The sequence below is a fragment of the Balaenoptera borealis genome (assembly GCF_965194805.1).
Source record: "Balaenoptera borealis genome assembly, chromosome: 12".
Classification (NCBI taxonomy): Eukaryota; Metazoa; Chordata; class Mammalia; order Artiodactyla; family Balaenopteridae; genus Balaenoptera; species Balaenoptera borealis.
The window spans coordinates 67,825,659-67,846,420 of record NC_138869.1 but is presented as its reverse complement, the minus strand read 5'-3'; the positions used below and the strand labels follow the sequence as shown (position 1 = coordinate 67,846,420).

The 20,762-nt window shown below is 43.0% G+C and overlaps 1 protein-coding gene across 4 annotated transcripts in view; it reads left to right on the top strand.

The window, feature by feature from the left end:
* Positions 1–19,115, top strand: part of LRRC1 (leucine rich repeat containing 1) — a 127,055-nt gene extending 107,940 nt beyond the window's left edge. For 3 of the 4 annotated variants that reach the window (XM_082347196.1, XM_082347195.1, XM_082347193.1), the window contains 4 exons: positions 7,446–7,561; positions 14,508–14,710; positions 15,541–15,677; positions 17,614–19,115. In XM_082347196.1, coding sequence (XP_082203322.1) covers positions 7,446–7,561; positions 14,508–14,710; positions 15,541–15,677; positions 17,614–17,772 — 615 coding nt within the window. In that variant the 3' untranslated portion in view covers positions 17,773–19,115. The remainder of the gene's footprint in view (positions 1–7,445; positions 7,562–14,507; positions 14,711–15,540; positions 15,678–17,613) is intronic. The other variant, XM_082347194.1, reaches the window with a different exon arrangement.
* Positions 19,116–20,762: the final 1,647 nt, after the last annotated feature.

Genomic DNA, 20,762 nt, shown 5'->3' with positions numbered 1-20,762 from the left:
CCCCAGCGAGGTCACCACCCACCTGCCATGTCCCCATCCCTCTCTTTGGATCTGCTCTTTCAAAGGAACACATTTTAGACAAGAATGTGAGGAGTTTCTTCTTGTAAACTGTCCCCATCATATTAGCATCAGCCCTGTTTTCACTCTGAGAGAATGAAATTATTGATATGATCGCTTTCCTGGCATTTGGAGTTTCATCAAGGAATGAAGTTTGTGCCTTTTCCTTCAGCTGCCCGAGAAAGCTGTTTAGGACCCCAGGGACTGGGTCTTTTCTAGCCCATTTCACTCCGACTCACATACTCTGAGCTCCCAGGCTAGGACGTGTCCCAGTTCTGCTGTGGGTCCCAGCTTGGTGATCCTGCAGAAACGGGCAGTGCTGGCCTCTGACCCTCAGGCTGAGCTGCCAAATCATCGATGGGCCCCTCACCTTGAACGGGGTCTTGTTTGTTGGTCTAGTGTGAGTGTGAGTGTGTGTGTAGGGGGAATGCCACGTGTGTGCATACACTCTGCCTCCAAGCTTGATACCATCCCATCAAATCCTGCACTCTCCTGATTGGATTCTTTTCTTTCCAAACATGATTACTTCCTCTTGAACAATTAAGTCGCACGCATGACACATCTAAACTGAAATGCTGACCAATTCCATTTATATGCCCCCAATCCATAGTTGTATTAATGGCCATTGGTCTGGTGTGCTGTGTAGTTCTTCCTCTTCTTTGTCTTTTTTTCCCCCCATTTGATAGTATCACATATTGTCAGTTTTACAGCACAGTTCCTTCGTCTATAGCAGCATTTATTTGCATTTTTTCCCCAAATGGTTGAGGGGAAAATGTTTGCACTGTGTGGGTCACAATAATAGATTCTGTTTGTGTTGTGTGGTGTTATGTGTAGTAAACATTTGCAAATCAATGAATGTCTCTTGTTTTCTTAATTGTTAGCTGCTTGGAAATTTAGAAAAGTCAGGTAAACTTGCAATCTTGTAAGTATTGTTCAGACCACAGTTGCATCTCTGACTTCCATTCTGCTTCTCAAATGCATGAAGATTCAGATCGGCTGACAGCTTTGTGTGCTCTTCATTGTAAAACATTGGACATTTTCCTCGAAACTCAGTTTTTTTTTTTGTTTCTTTAAATGACTGCATGGCCTGGAACCTGGTTTTGCTATGTGTTTGTCAGATTTGTTCCGATTATTCTCTCTCAAAAGAATGCTTTTCTGTGAATTACATCTTAAGTTATTCAGAAATTCTGAAAGGCATACCTTGGGGGCTCATCTGCCTTCACCAAATTCTACTTTGTTGGCACGATTCTGTCTCTGAGGGACAGGCTAGATTCGCTTTATTTGCTACATGTGGCATGCTTCTGATTTTTCAAACCACTTACTTGCGTTTTTTATTTCTCATCCCGTTGCTCAAGTATGTATGTTTCTGTGATAAGGAAGTTCCCTAAAAAACCCTGTTTTTGGTGGAGGGAAGAATTAAGGGGAAGAGACTCTGATTCGTGGATAGACAAGAAGTCAGTGTATGCGTGATCATGGGTATGAAGATAGACACAAACTTTATAGTATTTCCAGCCACATCTTATCGTTAAATAACCTAGACCACGGAGAGTTTCTGGCTGGAAGAAATGGAGTATATATCCAAGTTTAGGGCTTAGTCTCTTGTCTCCATTAAGTCAAAATGGAAGTGACTCTACCTACATCATACCTGTCCAGTCAGATGGGACAAGGGAGGATTTGCAGATCATTCGTCACAGCTTTCCTTTATCAGGCAATCTGTAAACACGGATCACCCACAGATATTATTGTGCTATTCAGAAATGCCCATGGTGATAGAGTATTCATTTTGTGGATAGCTTTCTGCCTTCTTATTAGTACAATTTAAAATTCTTCTAGAGTAAGTTCCCATGATGTTCTAAAGTGAATTACTGATAAATAAAAGAGATACGACAAAACCTAAAAATGCTAGAATTAAAAAAAAAAAAAAAAAAAAAAGCTGACCGTTGGGTTTCAGGATAGAGAAGGCATTCCTAAACTTGAAAGAGGAAATAACTCATAAAAGAAACAGTTGATGGACTTGTCTACGTGAAAATGAGATTTCTGACCTTCAAGAAAATAAAGACAGGCTGGGGGCAAGGTGACGTTTACAGCATCACACGTGAAGGCTGTCTTTCCTTACTCTGTTAGAAATTCTTTCACATCATTGAGAAAAGAGATGTACCCACTCTAGAAAAGTGGACAGAAAGAAAAGCAAAGAACCCCCCACAAAAACCAGTAAGTGATTCACAGGAGAAAAAAATAGAAATGACTTTTAATGTGAAATCATTATTCACAAAATGTTAATTGAAGCATTTTCACCTATCAAATTTTCAAGATTTAAAAAATATAATAATATACCAAATATTGGTGAGAGTACAGGAAAGTGCCTGTTATCATGGAAATATAAATTATTATGGCTTCTCTGGAAGGGAATTTGGTAGTAGTATTAAAAATCTGAAAAATATGCATACCCTTTGATTCTGTAATTCCACTTCTAGGAATTTATCCTAGGAGAACAATTATGGATGTACACTGAGAATCATGCACGAGATTATTTCTCCCAGTGTATGCAGGAGGGTCTAACGTGTTCCAGGCACCATGCCAAACATGTCCGGAGGGAGCTGACATGTGCCAGGCCCTGTGCCAAGTGCCTTCAGGCTAATTCTGGTCTGATTTTCACAACAATTCAATGAGGTATAGGTAAATAATCATCAGCATCCAACAGATACTGATTTCTAAGCTAAGACTCAGAGAGGTTAAGTAACTTGCCCAGGATCACACAGCAAAGAAATGGTAGAACTAATCAGCAGCGTCTACAGTGGTGATCTGCTAAGTAATCTGTGATACATACGTAGAAGGAAATAACTATGTGGTCAGTAAAAATCCTGTTAGAAGCAAAATGACATGGGAAGACATTCTTGATTCCGTATGCAAACAAAGGTGCTAAAGATCATAGGGCTGGTCCTAATTCTGTTGAAGTGCATTCTTATAATCCCAAACGCATGGCATTTGAACCTCAAAATGTTACGACTGATTATCCCTTCGTGGCAGGATTTGGTTTGAGTTATTTTCTCCTTGTGCTTTCGTGCGTGTGTGTATGTGGTTTTTATTTTCCAGTCAACTAAGTTACTTTCTTATAATTAGAAGAATGCTGTCGCTGTTAGTGGATATTTTGATGTCAGTGGCCCAACAATTCAGGGAGTCCCAAAACCACATGATTTCCAAAATATTTCTGGAGCAGGGAACATTTGAATAATATGCCACAGATGATCATGGGAAAGGCAAAAAATAGTCTTTGGTTTCTAAAATTATACCTCATGTTATTTCTGTTCAAATAGGATTTTGACCAGATTTTGCTTATTGTACATTTTCCCTCTTGCCAGTGAAATGTGGGTTCAGTTCTGTTACAAATAATATCGAAAGGAAGATGCCGAAGGAAAATGAAAGTTCCTTTCCACTCGGGGCAGGTATTCACAAGGCAGGCTATAGGCGAAGGTGACCAATACAGGCTTCCTCTTTGAGTCATGCAATCTGTCTGATTATCTCCTTTAAGCTGTCGCCTGCAGGCAGTTAATACTCAGGGAAAGTTGACCTGACTGAAGGTTTGCTCTGTGATCTGCAGGTCCCATATCCTTGAGATGGATCAGATCAGTGCCAAAGAGTTAAGGACAGTATTGTCTTGAATTAGGAGAACACAGAACAGCTTAACAAGGGTCCTTAGCTACGTTCTGTAATTCTCAGAGAATCCAAGTCCAAGCCCTCATATTCGTTTCTCTGGTGCTGCTATCCTTGTGTGCTACTTTGTGGTTAAAGGGAGTTTGAAAATATCAGCTTCCTACGTAACTGGTAATAAGTTATTTAAACAGTAGCTCTACTTCCCAGAATTTCTAAGTGATGGAGACATTTTATCCTGTTGACCCCTAAGGAGCCTGTAAACTCTGCCTCCTGAACCCAAAAGAGAAAGCAGAAATACATGCGAATGATGCAGAATGCAATACTGAACTCAGGCCAGTTCTTCACTCCTATGAACACAGAATGTCACTGTGATGCACCGTCAGGGGGACAGTGTTTTAGGAGGTTCTGGGGCGTCCAGGGCAGAGGTGGGCAACCTCAGCACAGTTCCAGCAACATGGCAGGGGCTCAGGTGTGGACAGCCTGTCACTGGGACCTGGGACTTTCACTTCTTGGAAAAACCACAGCTACGTTTATTTGGCAGCAGCAATAGGCCAGGTCCTAGGATAGGGGCTGTGATAGGTGGTTTCGTTCAATCTAATGCTTATTGTTACTTTTGCTAAAGTAACATATCCAAATCCATAGAACCTAGGACGGAGCCTAAGTTCCACCCCTGGTCTGTGAGATCGCAGAGCCCCCCCCCCCCCCCCGTCACCCCGCATCCCCCTCTGACGTCTGTGAAGAACTCTGTCTTTTGAATCATGGTTTTGGCTGCTCGATCATCTTTTCCGAAAGCCAGAGCTTTGCGCCATGCCCTCCTGGCTGGCTTGGCGTGAGCGTGTCCTTTGCTTTCTGCCCCGTTAGGCAGCCCTCACACATTCAGCCCAGACGGGCTCTTTGTCCTCATTGTTTCCTGAAAACATGGCCAGTGGTGCGCAGAGGCCACTCACGGCCTTGTCCACCCAGAGCGCCTGAGGCTCTTGGATACACTGCCTTCCTCCCCTTGACCTCTCAAATGGTGTGAGAGTAGAGCGGGGAAGGAAAGAGAAAACAATAAATCTGAGGCTGTAAACACGTAGGCAGTGCACACCCTCCACCGGGAGTTCCCGTTCTTTCCCCCAAAGTACGTAAGCGGTGTGAACTTGTCTGGAACTTTTATTGCACGGACGACTTTCAGAGACCTCTCTGACCCACTTTCATTAGTTAATTAATTTTTAGGAGTAGGTGGTATAGGCACACGGTACAAATTGAAAATGTCCACACGGTGTATGCAACAGTAGGCCCCCCAAACAAAGACCCCACCAGTGGCCGGGGCAGTGGGCGGCTTCCTGACAAAGCGAAGCCCCAAATCACGATGCAGCCTCGGCTCTGTGTGTAAATAACCGATACCTACTTTGCCTCCCCGGAGTCCAGATAAGCCCTGTCTCCTCAAAGCCAGGCCGGCATGAGGCGTGACCGGCCTCAGCCACGTGCTGACCCAGAAGGCCCCCCTCCTGGCTCGCAGACCCGGTGAGGATCCCCGTCCACATGGAGCGGGGCCGGGCCCCACGGGGACCTCCCCATGGGTCGATCTTTGTCACCTAAATTCATCAGAGAGAATCTAATCGTGTCGGTCCTCACACGATCCAGGGTGTCCAGGGTTTTGATTCCTTTCCTTCTGGGAGGTGCCTGGGCACCTGGATTAAACTGATCCCCTTCCTCAAGGGAGGGAAGAATGCCAGGCCCCACAGAAGATATGCCTCTTTTAGGACATGATATTTACAAAACATGAGAGGCCGCCCTAGTAATTCTTACCAGGGAAAAGAGTTTTGTGGTCTCCATTGTTACACATAGAAGCAGATGACAACTTTAAGTAGCAGCCTTTCAGTAGTAAGTAAACAAATACAAGCGTGTAGACATACCTTCATGAGGAATGTTGGCAGGTAGCTGGGCTTCACCTTTGGGCAGAGGGGATGCCAAGCACCCTGATGACATGTAAGCGTGCAAATTAAACAGCCCCATCAAACGATCTGTCAGAGGGTTTGTATGGACCATAATTGGGAAGGAAACGGATTGATGTGGACCAGAGGTTCTGGGAAGGCTTTTCGGGGTAGAGGATGTTTAGCTAATTGGGGGTGATGGTAAGATTTAAAAAAGACAGAAAGAAGAAGGGTGTATCTATAAGAAACAGTGCGACCGAAAATGCAGGATGTCTTTTAGAGGACAGTGAGCAAACCAGTTTTTCTGGGCTGGGAAATGTGAATACTGAGAAACGAGGGGAACAGTACATCTCTGGGTGTTTTCCAGGTGACCAGAGAGGAATGTTAGTCTGTGTTTTCTTGTGTGTTTAGTTTTCTTTTACATTCATTATGGATACATGCTGTGGTTAATTATATTATTTCAAAATCCTTATATTAACTCCTAAGGGAAGACATAAAAAGATTGTGCACAAAGGTAATTATGTAGCAGTTTCATAAATGTGCATTCCGCTTTTTAAGATAGAGTCGTCACATTTAGCACAGAGATAAATAGAAAAGGGCAGAAGGTATATTCAGATACTGATGAAGAGCCGGGTGTCTTGCTTCTCCTCTGGCAGAGGCTCTGGGGTACTTTTCCATGTATCAGAATCAATAGGTCCCTTCATCAGCCCTTTTCCCCAGCCGCCCTGAGTCAGAACAGCGCATGTGCGGAGAGTGTAACGTGGACGCAGGCCTGCGGGATGTTGTGTCTGGGACCCAGCTGGTTTTGCAACCCCTTCGTTCAGCTTTCCTGACTGTAGAAACCACAGACAGCTTATTCAAGAGAGTCCTTGAATTCTTTTGTGAAGACTAGACTCATACTAAGCTCAATTACCTTTGAATCGGTTACTTAAAAGGGGAATCAAATTTGGTGTGGACGCAGATATCGACGTGTGCTTTCAGCAGTAGGTCATAGCCGACCAAATTCACTTTTTGCTAAAAGATGGTTCATTTTGCATTTGTCAGAGGGCAATGAATTTATCAAATTAAGTTGTGAATGACCAAAGGCTATTAAAAGATGTATGGTAGAAATCAATGTATCATCTCTCAGATGTTCCTCTTTTTCTTTTTTTTTTTAAAGAAACTGGAACACTGAAGTTAACATAATGGGCAGGTCTTCAAAGGGGTGTGTGTGTGTGCGTGTGTGTGTGTGTGTGTATCACCTTTGGCCTGACTTTTGAAACCTAGAATTCTTTTTTTTAAATTTAATTTTTTATTAAAGTATAGTTGATTTACAATGTTGTGTTAGTTTCTGGTGTGCAGCAAAGTGATTCAGCTATATATATACATATATATATATATATATGTATATATATAAAATCTCCTTTTTCATATTCTTTTCATATTCTTTTCCAACCTAGAATTCTTAAACTCCCGTATTACCAAATACTATATGTCTGGACATGTGTTGTCTGGTTAACATATTTAAAAGATTCAGTTGCATTAGGTAGCAGTAGAAAATGACTTTCTGTTCAGAATGCAGTTTTTGAACTGTATTGTTTATTTTCTTGACTTAATTTAGAACATACGTGTTTAATGTTTTGCAGAGATTTTTAAGCTTACTGGATGACTCAGTGTTTTATATGATTTAAATCAATCATAGTTGGTCATCAGTGAGACTTAAAATCGTGTGATGTTATTTTGTGCATCCTTTTCATGCCATTTGATGAACAAGACCCTCCAGTCCCACCCCCATCTCCCAGAAAAACCTGGAAAACAGTCATGTTTTCTTTCCCATTATAGATTGGCGGGTGCAGCAGCCTCACTGTGTTCTGCGTGCGCGACAACAGGCTGACTCGGATCCCTGCGGAGGTGTCACGGGCCGCTGAGCTGCACGTCCTGGATGTGGCAGGGAACAGGTAAGCCTGAGACAAGCAAACGGTCATCCACCCCAGCCTTGGCTGTATTGCCTTTGCTCCACCTTGTAAAATATATACTGATTGGTCGCATTAGCCAGGCCTGGAAGCTCCCAGTCTGGGAGCTGGAGTGATGGAGCCGGATGGAGTGGACAAGGTCAAGGGCGGCCAGAGCGTGGAGTCCTTTAAGGTTACGGTGGGCACGGCCGGACACATGCTTCCCAGATGGCGGTACTGCGATGGAAGGGGGAGGGAGACCTAGGTCTTGGCTTTTATAACTGGCTTCCGTATGTCATTGTGGACCTTGGTTTCCTCATCTGAAAAAAGAGCTCCCATGAGTCTGAGCTAGATTTTAGCCAGGGGTCTTGATGTGTCCTGCCCGTGACTCTGAACCCCCTGACATTGTGAACAAAATTGTATTCAGGGACACTTTGCTGGTGAGAAGATCCACAGCTAATGTCAGAATTGCCAGGTGTTTCATAGTCTAAAAAACCTGACGAGCCACCAGTCTGTGTCCCCAAGGTCACAGCAGCGCCATCTCTCGAGTTCTGGGTCAGAGGCCCGTGGGCTGCTTGCCAGACTCTGGAATGTGGACTAGAGTCATTTCAGCCATTCTGAACCAATTTCGTCACTGCGAATGTCACCGCACTTTCCTTCCCCTGAGCCCGCCTACCCAGGCTCTTCTTTCCACCTCTGACACCTTCTCTGTTTCCCCACTTATATCCTTTGGCACTCATGCTCTTCTTTTCTCCAGGAAGCCTCCTCTCTGGGTCTGCATTTCTGAATTACCCTGATGATAATTGCTTGTTTACCTGCATGCAACCCTCCTGAAATTAAAGTTCCCTAAAGTTAGATGTGATGGTTTGTGTGTCATTGTGATTTGTCCCTTCATTAGATGCTGGTGAATATTTGTCGACTGAATGGAAATGTGAAAAATGTTCATTTTGCAGAATGGCTGGCAGGCCACTGCACAGGGCCTGATATCACAGGCTATGTTGCCAAAAGGAATTTAAAAAATGCTTTTGGGTGTTATATAGTTGGATGGGAGAAAACATGCTGGACCAGGGGAAGATGATCAATGCTTCAAAATGGTAAAGGCCAGCGATCCAAAGAGTGTCTGGGGGATTGTGTGCTACGTGATTCGCTGCTCACAGGTCAGGCACGAGCCACCATTTTTCACTCCTGCTAATGGATCGTGGACAGTAGTGCTAAACAAACAGCAGGACTCGGGGGAACCTGGTGATGAGTTATGGCCTCAGGAAACCCTCACCGTTTTAAAGTTGATGCTTTCAGGACATCCTGATAGATTCTTAAGGCCATTCACAGGTGACTGGAAACTCAGAATTAATTTGAGCTGGATGTTGAATTTCTGCTTGGATTAAAGCCCAACAGGAGACATGCAGCTTGAGAAGGGCCCTTCCCTCCTAACCTCTCCCTACAGCAGTAGAAGCTCAGTGATTCCACACCCGCCCCAGTTCTTGCCACTTTGGGGAGCACGGATTTGCATCACTAATTCTCGAGCAGAAAGATGGCTGTGACCTCTAAAAACTGTTTTTCACACGCGTGAAGACCCCCATTCTCAAGTTCTCAGGAGAAGGGAAAGTTTGATATTTATTATGCCTGGGCCAGGGTGGAAAAAAACCAATTAAAAAGTCGGGTGCCATAGCTGTCATCTGAGTCAGTTAGGTGTGTCATTTAGTCCATTGTATATATAGATGCATAACCAGATTTTAAGCTTATTAAAATATTTAATTACTACTTACTTAAAGTATCAGTAGAGAAACTGATACCCTCCAGGTGAAAAGAGGCTACCATGTTAGCTTTCCAGCTTGCAGAAATGCCACACCATGGGAAGTCCTACCAAATACAACAGAAGTTTCTGCCTCTCCCCCCAAGCACATAAAAATAGCAAACGGCACAGGGAGACTGCATGTCAGTTCCCAGAAACTTTTTTTGACACGTTTGATAGGAAAATTATAGCAGGGATAACGCTAAAATGCCACTTGGAGACTAAAGCACCAAGCCTTTTGGTACAGTAATAGAGGAGGTGCCTTGTATCAGCAATCAGCTATGGGCCCAGAATACAGATGTCCTTAACTCTTAGGTTCTTTCCCATATGACTATCCACCAAGTACACAAAATCGGGTATTGGAGCAATCTTCCTCGCAATATTACTAGTACCAAATACTGCAAACCATGGCTGTCAACGGAGAAATAGTTTGTAACTTGGAATTCCATGATCCAAAAAATAAATTAAAAAGCCTAAAAGGTATCACCTTATACCTATTAGGATGGCTTTTTATCAAAAAGACAAGGGGTAACACGTGTTGGTGATGACGCAGCAAAAAGGGAACCCTTGTGCAGTGCTGGCGGGAATGTAAGTTGGTGCATCCACAATGGAAAACAGTATGGAGTGTCCTCAAGAAATTATAAATAGAACTACCATATGATCCAGCAGTTCAACTTCTGGGTATATATATACCCAAAGGAAAAGAAAACAGGATATCCAAGAGGTATCTGCACTCTCATGTTCATTGCAGCTTTATTCACAGTAGCTAAGATATGGAAATAGCCTAAGCATCTAACAGGTGAATGAATAAAGAAGATGTGTGTGTGTGTGTGTGTGTGTGTGTGTGAGTGTGAGTGTGTACACACATATATACGTATAGATGAAATGGAATATTATTCAGCCATGAGAAAGTCGGAAATCGTGCCATTTACGACAGACAACAAGGATGGACCTTGATGGCATTTTGCTAAGTGAAATAAGTTAGACAGAGAAATACAAATACTGTGTGATCTCACTTTTATGTGAAATCTAAACAAGCTGCACTCATAGAAACAGAGAGTCGGCTGGTGGTTACCAGGGGCTAGCGGGTGGGGGAAATTAGGAGATGCCAGTCAAAGGGTACAAATTTCCAGTTAGCAGATGAATAAGTTCTGGGGATCTAACATACAGCATGATGACTGCAGTTAACAACACTGTATTATATCCTCTAAAGGTGCTAAGAGAGTAGATCTTAAATGTTTCCAACACACAGACACATACACACACACACATACACACACACTATGGTGATTATCTGAGGAGATGGAGATACTAAGCCTCCTGAGGTAATCATTTCCCGAAACAGTCATCCCTCTGTATCCCTGGGGGGGTTGGTTCCAGCACCCCCAAGGGTACCAACATGGGCAGACGCCCCAGCCCCTTATATAAGATGCCGCAGCATAGTTGGCCCTCCGCATCCGCGGGTCCTGCATCCTCAGACACTGAGAACCAACTTTATATATCAAATCATCACATTGTCCACCTCAGATTTACACAGTGGTATATGTCAATTATATCTCAATAAAGCTGGAAAAAATATTAAAAGACAAAACACAACACAACAGTATAGCCAGACTGGGGAATACTGAGCAGCTATAGAATGATCTATTTCTCTGCGTTGTGACCCACGATGCCCAGGGCAGAGAGCAAGTGTGGACGGTACCTGGTGCTCTCATTCCTGTTTTTGTTTTTAAAAAGTCTTACCTATAGAGAACACCAAAATATTAAGTGGTTCCCCTAGAGGAGGGCTGGAAACTTGAGGTTACAGGGGGCTTTCACTTTAGATATTTTGGTATTGTTTACACTTTAGATACTTTGGTATTGTTTACATTTTTTCACTGATTATGTTCTCTCTGTGTATCTCTAAACATTTTTGAAAACTTTGCTTAAAAGTAACAATTCTACTAGGAGGTAACAAACAGATGAAATATTCAATTGTAAGAAGCATTCAGCCATAGGTTTATTAGTTAGTATTATGTTAATCAGTAGGCCATGTTTAGTTGCTAAATAAACTTGATAAAGCAACTGCTATCATAGCCAGAGGTGGGGTAGGTCACTTCAGCGGACTCGTCACCGTCACCGATGTATCTGGAAACGAGAAGCTCACGGTTTGGTTGTTCATTTGCTTTATTCCTTGTACTGTTGATGTAAATAGTAACCACGGGCTTTTTATTTCTGGGACAATGTGGTCCTAAATGTAGCACAGAGATGTGTACAAATGGGGCTGCGGCTTCTTGTGTTGATCCTGTAGTGAACAGAAGGTACCCTGGAAAGCAGATTTTTAAAAAAAATCTGTTTTCTGGCTTGTATCTGGGATGGTTCACCCAAGAGAAACACAGGAGTGTGTGTCTTTCTCCCCCAGGCCGCAGTGAGTCAGAGACAGGGTCGGCCCAGCCCGCAGAGTCTCTGTTTGCAGACTGGGCAGGGAGCAGGGGCTTTTTTCCTCTTTGACACTGGGAACACCTCTGTCCATAAGATATGTGTGAACGAGCTCGTGTGTGGTGTGTGCTTGGCCGGCAGCAGCCGAATCCAAGCTGGCACGTTGATTCTTTGCAGGAAAACCAGTGTTCTAGACCATGCATCCGTCTTACCTGGCTTGGTGGCATGTGATTTTAAGACCTGTTGTTATGGAGTCTAGTAATTTATTTTAGCTTTTATGACATGAGTTGCATCCTTAGCAGCTGTTACTTATTATTGATGCTCTGTTTAGCCTTTTGTCTATACCTTTGCTTTAGCATTTATCTGGGAAGCCAGTTATTAGTCTGAGAAGGCACGATGACCGTGTTTTTAGTATCTGTGTGTCATGCCAGCTTTCAAATCTTGACTTATTTTTTCTTTACTCTCTCGAAGGTAGAGATTTCTTGCCCAAGACGTTGAAACTTGAAACATTCTGGAGGATATTAGCTTAATTCCTTTTTAAAAAAGAAATAGGGACAAACTTTCAAAAGAAATTACCCTTTGGTTCAATAAAATGAAAAAGGGTTTGATGTCTTTTAAGCACCCCCCCAGTGTATTAGGATATTTTTTTAAAAAAGTCCTGTCACAGTGTCTGGCAGATACCTGCCTTGTGTCTTTAACTTCCTTGCATTTGAGTATGTGTGTGACAGCCTTTGGGCAGAGGGAGAGATCATTTGTACGCTTGTACAAATAAGCACAGAGATTTCACTTTCTAGCCCCCTCAAAGAACCAATAGCTCAGAATCAGGGGAAGTGGGGCTGAGTTGCTGTGCCCTCAGACCCCTCCGGGCATCCTCCTGGTATGTGCATGTCACTGCACTGGGTGGATTCTGGGATTTAAAAACACATATTTCCCACCCAGTTTGGCTGTCAGTGGTGAAATAGTGGCGTGTACAACACACGGAGTCTTTTCAAGGGTCCTTTCACATAGGCACTTCTCATGGCATCGACCTGAGAACCTCACTCCCACGTGGGCACAGTTCCCTGTATTTAACCAATAATGCACCCACTGCGTGTGTATGGGATGGGTCAGCCTTGACTGGACTAACTTTTAGGAAAAGAAAATATTTTCTCACCTCCATAACTAGGACATGGGAAGACTTTTGTGAAATGTATTCATTGTTCTTATAGAAAGTTTGTTAATATGCTGTCTGCATTCTTTGATCATTTCTAACTTCATCTGTTAAAGTAACTTAGTTGGTCTGTGCTTACGTTTTACTTGGATTAATTTTATAATATTGGAGTACAACTGCTTTTCCTGGAGTTCTAGTTTATTTCCCGTAAGTCTGTCAATTCAAAATACGTCTGATACGTCTGCATTAATCTGTTGGTGAGACATTTAGGCACCTCTCCCATGTATGTTAAATGGAGATAGAGGTACCATTTCATAGAAGAAAGAACCCCAGGAATACACGCTGTCACGTAGTTTCTTATAGAATTAATGGGCCAGAGATTTCTTTTAAGAAAATGTGCCTCCTGTTGTAGGTAACAGACTGTGATTAGCTTATTTTTAGCTAACGTATGAAGTCATTTCTAAGATGGAGCTATCCTTTAATCCATGGAGCCATCCTTAGAGCGAAAATACTTGCTGAAACATAACCTTAAGTTCATTAAACCTTAAATTCCTGGTATCTGCAGAGGTTCGGGTGTTTCCAGAGTGAATTAAACTTTTGTAAAGCCTTGGTTTTTACTAGAGCAGCGTTTCACCCTTGGCAGTGTTCCATTTGGGGCTGGATAGTTCTTTGTTGCGCGGCTGTCCTATGCGTTGTAGGGTATTTATCAACATCCGGGCCTTGACCCACTAGATGTCAATAGCACCCCAAAAAATGTCTATAGACATTGCCAGGTGTGTCCCTGGGGGCAAAATTGCCCCTAGTTGAGATCCTCTGCTCCAAGTAATCTTCGCCAAGTACCAAGTGCATGTGATTTCTGGGGACGGTCGTCACTAAATAGATTTAACTGGTCAAATACTTGTACAAATATAGATAGAAAACTACTCTTTAGGCATCACATTACAATTTTTAAAGTGTTTTATCTCCTTCGAAACTGAAGCAATCTGAGGTGGAAATTAATTATCACGTAGGTGTCTGAGAAGTGGGAGCTTTCAGAAACTTAAAAGTCTAAAATGGAATACCTAAAATAATCTCCCCAGAGAGAGCAAGTGGAGTCCATAAAGAAACACTTTTAATCTTTATTTTAACTGCAGTTTAAACTTTGCAGCACCCAAGGCCTCACCTTCCTCACATCCCGATTTGCCAGGTACTACTGGGAGCAGGTAATGCCATGATCTTATTCCAGCCCTGCCGGTGAGGCTGTCCCCATTGACTTAGGAAGAACTCGGCTTCTGGGTTCTTCCACAATTACACTGGCTTCCCCACGCCCCCGCCCCACCCCGGCCTTTAAATGGAAACTTCCCAGGAGTAAACAGCGTGTGCTGTAATTTCCTCATTTTTTTGCCCCGTGGCCTGGAGGTGCTAATGAGAGAGGTGATGACAGAAAAGGGAAGCACAGTCACCCACTGAAGCGTCCACTGGCAAAGGGTGAACCGAGTATCTTATTATAAACATAATACCTTTTCACATATTGAACCCAATCCCAGGAAGCGGTTTTTATTTTTTTTCCTGTTTTGTTTTGGACAAGACTTGATTTAATCACAGACTGTAAGCTCCCCATGTCTCCCTTTGTTTTCATCGAGGCTGTCGCACCTGCCTTTATCCCTGACCGCTTTGAAGTTGAAGGCTCTGTGGTTATCAGACAACCAGTCCCAGCCGCTGCTCACGTTCCAGACGGACACTGACCACACCACCGGGGAGAAGGTTCTCACCTGTGTCTTACTTCCTCAGCTGCCTTCTGAACCTGCCTGCCAAGGTAAATTGAAGGACCAGGTTCCCTTGGCCCCGAGAATTAGCAGCAGCTAATGCCTGTCCTTAAGGCCTCTCACTCACACACGGGACTGGGACTGCGTTGTGTCTTATCTGCCTGCAGAGCCAGCCCAGGTGTGAGGTCACTGTGGGTCTTTTCTGGGAAGCTTCCCCTGTATCTCTGCAGAAAAAAACGTGCTGCTCATACCCGTGTATCACATGTGATATTCTTTAAACAGCCTTCTGGTTTTGAGTTCAAGCTAAGGCTGAAAATGCAAATACATACTCCTTAAAGAGGTGAGAGTCCCTTAAAATCCAAACAGACAGTTTGGAGGATTAGAATTGAACATCTCCAGCAAACTGTTTTTAAGGCAGGGAGTTGTTTTGAGTGACTGTACCTTTGTTTTGTAAATTATGTGTGGTTTAAAGAAGCATTCACACTCATATCACATGACTGTCATAAATCCTCTTCTGGGAGCCGGTTTCGATAGAAAAAAGGGAGAAGGGTCTAGGCGAACGGAGCCACCTTGCCTATCCCAGCCTCGTTAGAGGAGCATTTAAGACCCCAAGAGAACAATGCGGTAGATTGCGCTGCCAAGCAAAGTACTAGATCCAACATGTGCGGCCAAATCACGGTCAAGAGGAAGTTTCTGAAGTGAGCGTGTAAAAAAGAATCATGAAAGACAACTCTATGAATCATGATGACATTCTGGAATGAAATAGTAAATATTGATTTAGCAGATATCTTATGATCTCTAACAGAATTACGCATCCTTGAAAAGAAAGGGCAACCTTGCCAGTCACAGGAACCCTGCTGATGTGGTCTTTGTCCAACAGAGAACCTGCCTCGCTGTGGTGCCCTAGAGAGCTTGGTGAATGATGTGTCCGATGAGGCCTGGAATGAGCGGGCAGTGAACAGAGTCAGCGCAATCCGATTTCTGGAAGATGAAAAGGATGAGGACGATAATGAAACGGTATGGGATTCGAGCTTCTTGGCTTGCACAGACGTTCAAAATTTAAAAGCCTTCCGAGATTGAAAGTGACACCTGATAAAGATCTCTCTTATTTTCAAATAGTCTTTTCTCTGTTCTGCCTTCAGCATTTAAGAATTTTTTTTAGAAGGCAAAACTGGGAGTTTCTAAGGTTCTGATTCACCAAATGTATATAAGGCAAATGAGACTTTTTCTGTTTGTTTGTCTGAATAGTTTGTGGGTGCTTCTTTTTCTTTATTTGTGATAGTTACCCCTCCTGCCCCCACTGCTTTCTTAAAATTGGTTGGGAATTTTTTCTTTTCTGCTGTTCCCAGTGAACTGAGTCTCTCCCTGCCCTCCACCCCCCTTTATAGCCGTACCATGTGGATTCATCCATGTTTCACCACGTGGTTAGCTTGCCTGCTGTCCTCCTGGACTTCTTGCTCACCTTCACGTAACCGGGAGCCTTCACCTTCATGCAGAGAGCTTGTGATCTTAGTAGGATTCCCTTATGGGTTTTCATTCAGAAATCAGGAATAGGTTTGAAAGGACCACTCAGCCCTACTTGCCTCCATCCTCCGTATGTGTCTCAGCCATTCAGTTGAGTCAGGGACAACTCTTGGAGTCTTCCTGCAATTTGGCTTAGGCTTCTTAAACTCCTTGCACTAATTGAGATTTTCATAAGCAGAACTCAGAGGGAGTACTTGCAGCCCCCAAGACAAAGGGCAGTTTTTCAATTACTGCCTGGAGTTTTTGTTATTCCAGCTGTCCCCAAGTGGGCTTTTATTCACTTACAGTAGTAGAGGGCAAAGTAGGAATTAGGCATGACAAAATGACTCCAATGTAAATGACTTTATCTAATGACTTCTTTTTTTTTTTAATTTTGTGCTTTTAAATTTTATTTTAAAATATTTATCAATAAGTAAACACTATCTTTTATAGTTACCCACATATTTACCCTTTTCAGCACTCTTCATTCTTTTTTTTTTTCCTTTTTTTTTTTCAACATCTTTATTGGAGTATAATTGCTTTACAATTGTCTGTTAGTTTCTGCTTTATAACAAAGTGAATCAGTTATACATGTGTTCCCAGATCTCTTCCCTCTTGTGTCTCCCTCCCTCCCACCCTCCCTATCCAATCCCTCTAGGTGGTCACAAAGCACCGTATCTCATGACTTCTTGGAGCATGATTATTTCACCAGTTACTCGTTGCCTTAGTACTGCTCCTCCTTTGTTAACCTATCGTAGCTCCTCCTGAAACTCCCGGACTGGCCATTTATAAGACGTAAATGCTGTTTTAGGAGCAAAAGAGCACATAACATGTTAAATAATATAATTTTAAAAACATTGCCCATACCCTGTCACTTCACTTCCCACCTTGTGGTCTTTATTAGAAAAATGTGAACTTTCTTCAGTAGGTCATAAATAAAACACAGCAGCAAAATTAGAAAAGAAGTTCTTTCTCACTTCCCTTTTCCTTCACCTCCCATGCCTCATGGGTTGAAGAAAGCCAGAACCGCTTCAGATAATAGAACATTCTAGGGATTTTAATTTTAGAATTTTTTTTGACTCCTTTCTCTTCTTCCTCCCCGCCCCCCCCCCCCCCCACAATTCTATCTCACAAATCTTTTATTTTTTCTTACTGTACATGGAACTTTGTTCTTATTGTAACACTCATTTCGTATTTTACAAAGTATTCTTTTATTCTGAAAGGAGCCCTTCCATCTTGACTAGGTAAGTTATACTCAACACTTTCATCTTCCCTTAACCACGAGGGAGCAGTTGATAAATGCACGTGCCTCCAAAGCAAGCTTTTCGCCCACTCTGCCTCTTAACCTCCAGGAAGGGGAGACCTGTGTTGGAAAGCTACCCGGGAAGCTTCGCATTTGAAGGAGTGTTGGAGTAAAACCCAGACACTCACCCTGCTCTTTGCTTTTCAGAGAACACTCCTGAGACGAGCCACGCCCCACCCAGGCGAGCTCAAGAACATGAAAAAGACGGTGGAAAATTTACGGAACGACAGGAACGCTGCTAAAGGACTGGATTCCAACAAAAACGAGGTCAACCACACCATTGACCGCGTGACCACGTCGGTGTAGATGGCGCGTCCACGTCATACCTCCCGAGTCATCCTGCTGCGGAGCCAGCCTTGCCCCCCGTGGAGCCCCCAGAGGCCCTGGCCTCCAGCGGACCCCGCACCGGTCCCCACCCACGCGTCGGGGTGCTGCGACCCCGCGAAGTGCCTTACTCTGATCCGGCACCCACCCGTGGTCTCCGGCCTGACTTTTTTTTTTTTTTTTTCCTGAATTTCAGTTGTTTGTAATAAGTAGAATACACTACTGACAACATCTGACCTTTGTTTTTGTCTTGTGTTGGGATCAGGGAGAGCAGGAAGGGGAATTTTGATCCTCTTCCCTCCCATAAAGTGCTGGGACATTGTGAACCCAAGTTCTCTTGGACCTACTGACGAGAGAGAGTTTTATGTATGGGGGAAAAAATTGATACTTTTTTAAACCCTTTTTGGCAGCTCAGATGGTGTACATTTAAACGTTTTGTATAGGTATTTCATAACAAAAAATATGTATTTCTTTTTGTGATTTTATCTTGGAAACGGTACGTGCAGGAAAAAAACAACCACCAGTCCTAAAGTATTTGTTTTTATTTGTACCATCCACTTGTGCCTTACTGTAGCCCGTGTCCTGTCAAAGCAGTTGTCACAATGGCATCTTTGAGCAGAGAGGAGGCTGGAAAGGTGGTACTTTGAAAGCAGTGTTGGATTTTAATCAGTAATCTACCAGGTGGATTTGTTTTTAACCAAAAAGAAGAGTTACCACCAATTCGTAAATTATACCAGTTGATTTTTTTTTTTAAAAGATGAACCAAAGGATTAGACTGCTAATATTTCATTTCTTTTACAGTCCGACTTTTTCATGAATGAGTCTCTTAGGATGAGTGTTTTGTCTGCTTGTACCTGCTCAGAAGGTATGTGCCATTTGTAAAATAAAACAGAGCAGAAAAGCACAAAAAGAGAAAACCGGTTCAGAAATTCAGTGGGGAAATACATTATGTACTATTAAAGAAAGTACGGTTTTTACTGAAGAAAGCTTTAAAAGTTTTATATTGAGATATAAAACCACAATAAAGCAGAATAACCTACAACCCCGTTAGAAATGTTGCTGTCTTTATAAGTGCAATTTAATTTGTAAATAGAGTTTGGATCAAAGTATAACAAAATATTGCTTCAAGTTTTAATTTTAAGTCTGCTAATTTAAGGGGTCTGGGGGTATGTTTTGGTGTATTTCTGTTGATTTCTTTTTTTAAATTTTGTATGATGTGATAAAAGAGGAATGAAAAGCGCCTGTCCCTGTGTGGTGTTTAGGAAAATCATGCTGTTGGTGTTGTCTTTTTATTCTTCCATGAAATAAAGTCACCCTGGACATGAGCAGTTACAGCTTTTTAAAGTTGATTTCTCCTCGTATGTTCAAATGATAGAAGGCAGCCGAGTTCTTTAAGAATGCCCTCCCTTTCCTCAAATACCTGAGCCGCCGGTGGTTTTATGCTAACCTCCTGTGGGTCTGAGTACCCCTTCCTCCCACGCGAGGCGAAGCCCAGCATCGGCTTCAAGTCTGGCTCCTCACCTTGGTTTGGGGCTGTCTGGCCAGTCAGATTCCTTAGAAACCTGCGTTCAACCAACCAGCTGGATACCTTCTTTTACTACCAGGAGTTTCACTTTGCTTTTTCGGTGGTTTGTATGTACGTGTACATTTCTAAGACTGTTGACCTGAAAGCACATGGCACATAAGTGGTTTTCGGCTGCTCAGTTTTATCTCTCCTTCCCTTATCTGTGGGCACCCCTTTCCTTTTCTCCATTTTAAGATTCCGGCATACTCGGTTTTGTTTTGCACAGATGATGCCACAGACTCGTAGGCTGATAAGAGCAGCAGATCGGCTTTATTTAAGGAGAGTTTTCTTGACCCTGAAGAACGGATACAACTTCCCTGGTATTTTGTTCGTTTGTCTTCATCTAAAGCCCACCCTTTACTACTCGGTTCACCATGGCTTTGGTGGAATAGAGGTGGAGAGAATAGTGTGTGTGTTTGAATTTTTCTAGAAAATTCTACGTACCTAATTACTTGTTTCCTTTGGCCTGTCTCTTCTACTTTACATTCACTTGGGGTTTTTTGCTTTGTTTTGCTTTTTTTTTTTTTTCCATCCAAAGCTTTATTCCCTTTCCTGTCCCGCCCCTGTTCCCCTCAGGGTTGAGAAGTGTCACAGAAAAGGGGGGATTGGAACCAAGCAGGACCCCTTGGGGCCCTCTCGGGCTCAAAATCCCCTCTGTATCCCCTGTTTCTTGTTTGTAGAAAAAAAGGCTTTAGTCCCCTAGGCCTTCCCCGAGTTCCAAAGAGCAGTCTTGGGATTAGTTTCCTCCCCCTTCCTTGAGCAGGAAAAGTCACCTTCACCTTAGTCGTTTATTCTGGGTGACACTACGATGCCCTTACCCTCCGGATGCTGGGACAGGTGTAGGCGTCAGGATGGAAACAGCACCCACCAGTCAGACCCAACCCAAGAACATGCCAGCCTTTTCCAAGGAAAAGGAAACAAATAATTAGGTACATAGAAATTCCTAGAAAAATTTAAACACACACACTGTTCTGTCCACCTCTGTTCCACCAAAGCCATGGTGAACTGAATAGTAAAGGGTGGACTTTATATGAGAACAAACAAAAACCACCATGGAAGTTCTCTCTGTTCTTCAGGGTCAAGATTTCTCCTTAAATAAAGCCAATCTGCTTCTCTATCAGCCCATGAGCCTAAGCATCATGGTTTTTTTTTCATTTTAAAAAATTCTTCCTTTATTGGTAAAAAACAGAGTGATTCTACAAAGCAATTTCAAGGGCCATCAAAGTGTTAAAGCCATCAGTTGTGTCAGGCAACAGGCATAAGCATCATATTTATAAAATAAAAGCGAGTGTGCCAGAATCTTAAAATGGAGAAAAGGAAAGGGGTGCCCACAGATAAGGGAGCCAAGTTTCTTGTTGTTATAAGGAAAATTTAAACGTGAAAGGATGCCTTATGAGGCCAGTGGCAG